This window comes from Colobus angolensis, unplaced genomic scaffold (assembly GCF_000951035.1).
Source record: "Colobus angolensis palliatus isolate OR3802 unplaced genomic scaffold, Cang.pa_1.0 Scaffold30, whole genome shotgun sequence".
Taxonomy (NCBI): Eukaryota; Metazoa; Chordata; class Mammalia; order Primates; family Cercopithecidae; genus Colobus; species Colobus angolensis.
Genome location: NW_012116266.1, coordinates 8,361,587 through 8,371,045, shown reverse-complemented (window position 1 = coordinate 8,371,045; position 9,459 = coordinate 8,361,587). Strand labels below are relative to the sequence as shown.

Sequence of the window (9,459 nt, the reverse complement as noted above, 5' to 3'; positions counted from 1 at the left end):
TTCATAAGCACAAAAAATTTATTCTGAATAAATCACTTTACAATTACTGAAAAAGATGTTCATTACTTAGCTATGTACTTAACAAATCAAATTACCCAAACAAAATAAACATGGCAATACAAAAACGTTAAGAATTTACAAAGCTGTACAAAATAACTTAAAATTTAAAAATTAGACTGATACAGTCTATAAGATCTCTTCAAGAGAGCTGTCCAATTACAGATCTATAGAGTTTTCTTCAGAAGGTCAAAGAAAGGATGCTTTAAGGCTTCTTTGAGAGTAATTCTTTTGGCTGGATCATACTCCAACATTTTCTGAATGAGGTCAAAGAGACACTCATGTTCAACATCCTGAGAAAGCATAAATTCCTGGAAGAAAAAAAAGAAATTCAACAGCCTTTTCCACTACCATTTACTATACTGTGTAACAGTATAGTAAACCACTATATATAACCACCATAAAAACGGAAAAGAGGCCAGGCATGGTCACCCACGCCTATAATCCCAGCACTCTGGGAGGCCAAGGCAGGCAGATCACTTGAGGGCAGGAGTTCAAGACCAGCCTGGCTAACATAGTAAAACCCTGTCTTTACTATTTGGAGGGGAAAAAAAAAAAGCATGGTGGCATGCATCTGTAATCCCAGCTACTTGGGAGGCCGAGACTCGCTTGAGCCTGGGATGCAGAGGTTGCAATGAGCTGGGCCAAGATCGTGCCACTCTACTCCAGCCTGGGCAACGAAGCAGGGTTCTGTCTCAAAAGACAAACAGAAGAAACTCAAAGTTTTGACTATTTGAGCAATGTCTTAAAGGCTTACCTTCAGAGGTTTACAGCGCCTTGAAACATATCTGCCAGCAGAACTGTGTTCATCCCAGTCTAATCGATCATGGTGAAAATATTTACGTTTCCTAAAAGTAAGTCAATATCCATTCATGTTTATAACACTGAAAACTTAAAACAGCTAGCAAAGGTTATCACTATGCTTTCCCAGATCACTTTTCTAGAGACTTAAATGGCAGCCATGGGATAGAAACGTTACCTGCTTTGCACCAAGGTAATCTACTATTTAACTGATAAAAATATTAGTCTGACTTCATTATTTATAAAGTTCTTAATCAGCTCCTGAGACTTGGTAGAGTGAAAATTTTTTTAAAAAATTAAGTTCTAATCAGAAGATGTGATCAAATGATACTAAGGATGTCACTAACTCTTAAAACGTACCTGGTTTTCTGTATCATATGTTTTGGTAGAGGTCCGAGAATCCTTTCCATCATTGCTAAGTGCTCCTTACTATCGTGTGTCTAGAAATAAAATAAAAACAAACCTGAGGAAGATGACCACCAAAACAGACATAGTTAAAAGCTGACAGCAAAAAACATTAATGCTTGCAGAACAAACTTGCCAATGATTTCCTACATGGACACGGATAATTGCTTATATACTTAAAAGTGTTTTAAATAAAACAATCATGAAAGAAATATGAATTAGTTTCATTTTAATTTATGCTTATCTACAATTAATAGTCTATAATGGGGGAAGAAGCTATCTAAATGTGTATGTATACTTTATTTCTTCATATAAACAGGCACTTTTCTTGTGCAAAGCAAGGTTGAATACATCATTGTCACTTACTGGAAATACGGTAAACCCCAGATAGTATTCAATAAGAATGCATCCTATACTCCAGACATCACATGGTTGGGACCACCCTAGGGCTGCAAAGCAAAATGTAAGGGAAAAAAATCCTCAATTATTTGTTAAAGAAATTAAAATGTTAGCAGTAATACTTTTTTTTTTTCTTTTAGACAGTCTCCTCTGTCGCCCAGGCTGGAGAGCAGTGGTGCGATCTCGGCTTAATGCAAGCTCCGCCTCCCGGGTTCATGCCATTCTCCTGCCTCAGCCTCCCAAGTAGCTGGGACTACAGGCGCCTGCCACCATGCCCGGCTAATTTTTGTATTTTTAGTAGAGGTGGGGTTTCACCATGTTGGCCGGGCTGGTTTTGAATTCCTGCCCCCATGATCCGCCCGCCTCGGCCTCCCAAAGTGCTGGCATTACAGGCATGAGCCATGGCGCCTGGTCAACAGTAATACTTTTTTAAAAAAGCATATGTAATGTAGGCTGGGCACAGTGGCTCACACCTGTAATCCCAGTGCTTTGGGAGGCCAAGATGGGAGAACTGCTTGAGCTCAAGAGTTCAAGACCAGCCTAGGCAACCTAGTGAGATCTCATCTCTATTTATATATACATATATAATGAATTGGCTGGGCACGGTGGCTCACGCCTGTAATCCCAGCCCTTTGGGAGGCCGAGGCGGGTGGAGCACGAGGTCAGGAGATCGAGATCATCCTGGCTAACACGGTGAAACCCCGCCTCTACTAAAAACACAAAAACAAAATTAGCCAGGCGTGGTGGCGGGCGCCTGTAGTCCCAGCTACTCGAGAGGCTGAGGCAGGAGAATGGCATGAACCCGGGAGGCAGAGCTTGCAGTGAGCCGAGATCACACCACCGCACTCCAGCCTGGGTGACAGAGCGAGACTCCGTCTCAAAAAAAAAAAAAAAAAAATTAAAAAATAGGCTGGGCACGGTGGCTCACGCCTGTAATCCCAGCCCTTTGGGAGGCCGAGGCGGGTGGAGCACGAGGTCAGGAGATCGAGATCATCCTGGCTAACACGGTGAAACCCCATCTCTACTAAAAATACAAAAATTAGCTGGGCATGGTGGCATATGCCTGTAATCCCAGCTACTCAGGAGGCTGAGGCAGGAGAATTGCTTGAACCCAGGAGGCAGAAGTTGCAGTGAGCCAAGGCTGAGGCAGGAGAACTGCTTGAACCCAGGAGGCAGAAGTTGCAGTGAGCCAAGATCGCAGCACTGCACTCCAGCCTGGGCAACAGAGCAAGTCTCCACCTAAAAAACAAATGAACGATAAAAATAAATAAATAAAATATATAGTGTTATATACAGTCTGGAATATAGTAGGCATTAAACAATTTTCTGAGACGGAGTCTCGCTCTGTTGCCCAGGCTGGAGTGCAGTGGTGCAATCTTGGCTCACTGCAACCTCCGCCTCCTGGGTGTTCAAGCAATTCTCCTGCCTCAGCCTCCCGAGTAGCTGGAACTACTGATGCGTACACCACCACACCCAGCAAATTTTTTTTGTAGAGTTGGGGTTTCATCGTGTTAGCCAGGATGGTCTTGATCTCCTGACCTCGTGATGTGCCCGCCTCGGCCTCCCAAAATGCTGGGAATTACAGATGTGAGCCACTGCGCCCCACTTGGCAATAAACTATTACATTAAAAAACCCTACCACATAACTACAAATGTGAAAACAATTCCAGAAAGGTTAAGCCACTTGCTCAAATTCCTAGAACTAACTATCTGATACAATTGAAAGCTTAAAATCCTTAATGCACTTCATGATACTTATCCCTTAAAGAGAAAATGATAAAGCCCCACAAGTAAGACCTAAAACTGCAAAAAAATTTTAAGTCTCAGTAAGGAAATACAAAGGTTCTCAAAGGACAATCAATACTCACCTAAAATAACTTCAGGTGCTCTATAATGTCTTGTAGATACCAATGTACTGTGATGTTCATCATCATATGTTGCACTTCCAAAGTCTACAACTTTAATATCTGGATTTATTAAGGTGCGTTCATCACGTTTCTGAAAATCATATATTATGGTTAAGAAGGCATAAGCTATTAAGGTATAAGATATTCACTTTATGAGTACTTTGGAAGACTTACTATTTTGGGATTATATGCCTCTGTGTAGTCAGACTGCACAAATAAGATGTTTTCAGGCTTTAAGTCTGTGTGAGTCAACTTATTACTGTGCAAAACTGAGAATAAAGAGAAAGTTGCCATAATCAGAAAACATCAAACCGAACCACAAAACCCCACAACAGGCCAGGTGCAGCGGCTCACACCTGTAATCCCAGCACTTTGGAGGCCAAGGCAGGTGGATCACTTGAGGTCAGGAGTTCCAGACCATTACAGTGAAACCCTGTCTCTACTAAAATTACAAAAATTAGCCGAGCATGGTGGCGTGTGCCTGTAGTCCCAGCTACTCAGAAGGCTGTGGCAGGAGAATCACTTGAACCGGGGAGGCAGAGTTTCCAGTGAGTGAAGACTGCGCCACTGCACTTCAGCCTGGGCAGCAAAGCGAGACTCCGTCTCAAAACAAAAAACTCCAACAAAAAACCTCCGATTCCTTTCCCATATGCCCAAAGAAGAACGGTCAACAACATTCCAGTCTGCTAGAAAATCACCAGTAACTAAAACTCATTACCTCTTATGAAGCTTTCTTTTATGATATACCATGCCTTAATTTTTAGCCAGCATTTAAAGTTACTATTTTTACGCACCAGAAAAGTATAAATTATAGTCTGCAACACAGTATACTGTTATATGATGGATATTCTACTTATTGAATCAAATGTACACTGATGATCAACAGCCTGTGATCAAATCTCTTCATACCTACTCTTCCTCCCTCATTTTTAATCAAATAAAAATTGTACATACTTAGGATGTACATTTTATTTTGTGGAATGGATAAAACTAGCAAATTAACGAAGATATACCAAGAACTTACAATTCACAGACTTGCATATCTGATATGCTATCTTTCTGATATGATCCAGTCGAAATGGTAGAAAACCATTTTCTTTAATGAAGTCGTAAGTACTAAGTCCCAGTAGTTCAAAAACAATGCAAATATGACCATGATGCTCAAACCATTCCAACATCTGGACACAGCGGCTATAAACACAAGAAAAATAGCTAAGCATAGCTGCTTCTAATTTAAACATACCTGACACCACTTCCCAAGTTCTAATCTGATACTTACAAAGTACTGTTGGGGTCTGTTGTATTCAAGTGTTCCAGAACTTGTATTTCTGAGCGAGCAGCTTCACAGTATCTATCCACATTTTTAACTATTTTTACTGCTACATGTCTATCTCCGCTGTTGGAAAGATGCATGCAAATTTCAGAATGACAGACATGATGCTCAATTCCAGTTATCACTGACTTCAAACTGTACTACGTCTACTCTGACCCACTGTATTTTTTTTTAATTTATGGTTTAGTGTCAGTTCTGACTATATTACATGCTGAATGACACAAATTTCTTTCCTCAAACCACCACTCACATGAGTTATTTTTTGGTAATTCAGCTAAACAACTTCTTCCTAGGTACCTGTCACTGTCAAACATTATCTCAAATGTTCTTTTAGTCCAGGTTGCCAGAAGAGTTAGGATACAGTGGGGACAGAGTAAAGAGCTCTAGGGCCAGGTGCAGTGGCTCATGCCTATAATCCCAGCACCTTGGGAGGCCGAAGGTAGCGTATCAGTTAAGGTCAGAAGTTTGAGACCAGCCTGGCCAACATGGTGGAACCCTGTCTCTACCAAAAATACGAAAATCAGCCAGGCATGGTGGTGTGTGCCTGTAATCCCAGCTTCTTGGGAGGCTGAGGCAGGAGAATCACTTGAACCCGGAAGGTGGAGGTTGCAGTGAGCCAAGATTGCACCACTGCACCCCAACCTGGGCGACAGACCAACACTCCATCTCAGGGAAAGGAAAAACAAAAACAAAAACAAAAAAAGAACTCGAGCTCTCATGTCCTTACCAATTAATAGTAGGAAGCCTCCTCAAAACTGCCTTGCCATTCAGGAAGAGGAGTAACAACAACAACAAACAGGGAGGGCAACGAAAAAAATTCTATACCATTTTAAGAAATTTCATGGCTGGAGCCGGGCGCTCATGCCTGTAATCCCAGCACTTTGGGAGGCTGAGGTGGGTAGATCACCTGAGGTCAGGAGATCGAGACCAGCCTGGCCAACATAGTCAAACTCTGTCTCTACTAAAACAAAAAATAGCTAGGCAGGGTGGCATGTGCCTGTAGTTCCACCTATTCAGGAGGCTGAGGCAGGGGAATCACCTGAACCCGGGAGGCAGAGGGTGCAGTGAGCTGAGATTGTGCCACTGAGATTGTGCCACTGATTCACCCTGGGTGACAGAGCAAGACTCTGTCTTGAGAAAAAAAAAAAAAAAATTCAATCAGTAGTTTGATAAACATACATTAATTAAACTGGGGACACTAAGTTATCTCTGGCTGTTATCAGAATGAATTACGGTAGTTTCTAAATACATAGATTCCTACGTAACTACCCTGAAAAGATCTGGGGTAGGCAAACCTCTCAAAAAACCAAGGCCGAGAACCACTAATATGGCAGGGGAAGAAAGTGTGGCCTAACAACAGTGTCTAGTAGGACAACAAAAGAATACTTTCAAAACAATATAAAGTGTGTTCTCAGCCTAAAATTAGAAGCTACACATACTATTAGTAGCTGTTTAAAACTTATGAAGGGATAAGTACTTGTAACTGGAAGTTTCTCACATCCAAGTAAAAAAGGGTATAAAGATATATATCTAACTCAGACCATTTTCTAAAGCTAAATCAAATTACCCATATTGCCAACTTCCCTAAATGTAATTCCAACATGGGAAACTTACGCTTTATGATCGATGCACTCCACAACTTTTCCAAAAGCTCCTTCACCTAAAGTATCAACAATTTCATCTAAAAGAGAGAAATAACTCTCAGTCATATCAAGAAGTGGAAACAATGTACTTATCACAATAAATGCTATCAATGTAGATTATTCTAGTTGATGCTACAAATTTCCTTATCACTAGATATTTATTTTATTGGTCAACACCAGCAAAAAACATAATTATTAGGTCTAATTTCATTAATTTGATTACTGTTCTGGAAGTTCTGTATAACAAACATTACATTTCTAAAGAAAGCAAAAATACAATCCCCCCCACCAAAAGAAATGGAAAAATAAAACAAAAAAAAAAAAAAAGAGAAAGAAAAAAAGATTTCCAAATCCCTGAAAGCTTAATCTATATATAGATTATGTTATCTGAAAAGTTAATAAGTGTTGAAAAATATTCTATACATCTTGCACTTAGTACGTCTCCACTCTGACAGATCAGGTGACCCTCCTCATCATCCTCTACACTCCTGGTTCTTTTCCTTCGGTGACTCTTCTGGAAACGTCAAGTGGGCGGCACCAAGATCATCCAGCCAATCAATATACCCGAGTGAATTCAGGGCAGAATACGAAATTCATTCAGCGGGGAGATATTCAGGCATTCAGATACACGCCAGGCCACAAACGGTTGGCAGGAGCAATTTCAAATTCAGTCCCCAGAAATTCACAGGGCACATAGTTTATGTTAACAGGAGAAAAACATGGCAAGGAACAGATTTTCAGATAAGATACTCAAAGTGGCAAGGCAACAAAACATAATACAATTGATTTTCTTAAAAAAAAAAATGCTTAGTTGTAGCATTCACTGAAACATAATTTTTTAGTTTCTAGTGTTCTAATTTAATGTTGCAAAATTGTCGGATGTAATATTTACTTGTCAAAGTAGACGGTGGCCAAACTAAGATTTCCTAGCTAATCTAAGAAAACAAATATTATAACAGTAAATAAAATTAAAGTGCTAATTTTGGGGAAAAAAAGATTTGGCATGTAAGAATAACACTACAGCATTTTTAATGTCATCTGAACTGATCTCCAAATTAATATATAACCCTTAACAGTTCAAATCTGCTTTGGTTTGCTTAGTGAAAGAAGGGTTAGAAAACATGCCTTGTTAGAACAAAGAAGCATACCTAATCCTAAATTATACAAAAATAAAATGCCTGTTCTACTTTTGTGATAAGGTTTCAATATATCAAAACTAATCAGATTTCTTGAAGTACCATAAAAAACCTTTTAGAATATTTTGTAATCATTTTCAACTAATCTAAATTAAATCAATTAATTCCCACCATTTCACTGGAATGTCAATTAGGAGCCAACCAATAATTAAATTATAGAGCTAAATGTGTACTTTATTTCCAGAATTTCCTATCCAATGAACAAACACAGAAAAAATCCTGCAGGTTAAAACTGAGATGATTTCATCTTAAAACTTTCTCAAATAATCAAACGCAAAAATTCAAGTTTCCCTGTTCCACGTGGGATATAAAATTTCCAAAATGTTTTAAAAACGTTCATACCCCATGTGAACGACGATGTGAAGTACTGTGGTGAATCCTGTGTTTGCTTTTATAACTACTTCTTCCACTTCTACCAGAAGACTTGCTACTATGGTTCTGATATCGGCTTTCATGGTCTCTATGGCGATGTCCAGGTTCACATCCTTGATTGTAGTCATTTCTGTACTCATCAATGTAGCGTCGACTATGATAATCTTTCTCATTTATAGACCTGCTTTCCAAATAATGGCTAGAGAAATAAAAATTATTTTCAATGTTTTATGCTAAGACCAAATATCCTCACATTCTCAACACAGCACAGCACTTAGACTCCCCCACAACCACCTTAATTTTACAAACATTACAAACCATCTCTCATTAGAAACACAAAGGAATGGCAGTTATTTTAAGTGATACTAGTTTTATCTAATAATGTATTTTTATATTCAGATATTTTAAGTATCCTCCTTACCTATCACACATTTTAGAGTGATTGTATTTGCAGCGCTTGTTCTCCCGGGCACTGCTATGTGATCTCTTCCTTCTTTTATGACTGCTGCTGCTCCTCCATTTTCCATAATCCCAATCCTTGTCATCCCAATCAGGACAGTAAGTTCTCTTTGAGTGTCTCATCTACATAAAAGGCAAGTTTTTCCTAGTTAAATTGTATCCCACACTGAGCTGTTTAAAATTCGTATTTACAAAGGTCCCCTCGGGACCTCATTTTTTTTAAATCAAAAGTTAATAATCATTGTCACTCAATCTGAAATCACTGATAAATCCAAAGATTATGTTGTCCCATATTCTGCAATTTGATCTGCAGTTTGAACTTTATTCACAGGCACTCTGCATTAGCCATATCATGCCCAGATTTATTGGAAGAATGTAAAAAAAGTGAAAAAAGCTGAGGGATCACAATTTACTAATTTTGGTAAATTTTACACCCTGCCCTACCAGTAGCACAAACGTACTACAGAAGTCCACATGTCATTGTCCCCTTTTAAACGTGTACCAGAAACTAGTCTCCAACTCAAATGCAATCATAAATGTTCCTCACCAACACCGCATTACTGATTACTGCAAACATAATCAGAATTGTATCTGAGTTGCTGACAGAATCATCACACAGAATCATCATTATAGAGTATTTCTGCATACGAATAAATGAAACTACCAAGGACTTCAATTACACACGAAGGCAACGATGGCATCAGAATATAAAAACAACAAAACACCATCTTTCCAGTACCACTCCCAATCACATACGACATAATTTATCCTAAACGCAATGTTAACACAATTTGGATATGGTAGGAACCACTTTCTTTTCAGAAATCCTTCGAATAAAATCGAGAATCTCTAACCTAACAACTTGAAAAAGACATTATATAGAAATT

The 9,459-nt window shown here is 39.1% G+C and overlaps 1 protein-coding gene across 2 annotated transcripts; it reads right to left on the bottom strand.

Annotated features, from left to right (window-relative positions):
- CLK1 (CDC-like kinase 1) lies at nt 1–9,046 on the bottom strand. Of its 2 annotated transcripts, XM_011949945.1 has the most exons (12): nt 8,535–9,046; nt 8,084–8,312; nt 6,969–7,059; nt 6,517–6,583; nt 4,849–4,965; nt 4,594–4,760; nt 3,744–3,838; nt 3,531–3,660; nt 1,630–1,712; nt 1,219–1,298; nt 815–905; nt 1–368 (listed from the first exon to the last, which is right to left on the bottom strand). In XM_011949945.1, exons 1-12 carry the CDS (start codon nt 8,693–8,695, stop codon nt 225–227), a joined length of 1,455 nt encoding a protein of 484 aa, XP_011805335.1. In that variant the 5' UTR covers nt 8,696–9,046; the 3' UTR covers nt 1–224. The 2 variants fall into 2 exon arrangements, with proteins under 2 accessions (XP_011805335.1, XP_011805336.1); XM_011949946.1 differs by lacking the exon at nt 6,969–7,059 and having other exon boundaries at nt 8,535–8,695.
- Nucleotides 9,047–9,459: the final 413 nt, after the last annotated feature.

Bases quoted from the DNA above. Each gene is read 5' to 3' on its own strand.
- CLK1 (XM_011949945.1), bottom strand. From the start codon at position 8,695: ATGAGACACTCAAAGAGAACTTACTGTCCTGATTGGGATGACAAGGAT. The intron at 6,584-6,968 runs GTATAGAATATT...TCTCTCTTTTAG, and splicing joins AGACGTACTAAGTGCAAGAT to ATGAAATTGTTGATACTTTA. The intron at 3,839-4,593 runs GTAAGTTCTTGG...CTTTATTCTCAG, and splicing joins GATATGCAAGTCTGTGAATT to TTTTGCACAGTAATAAGTTG.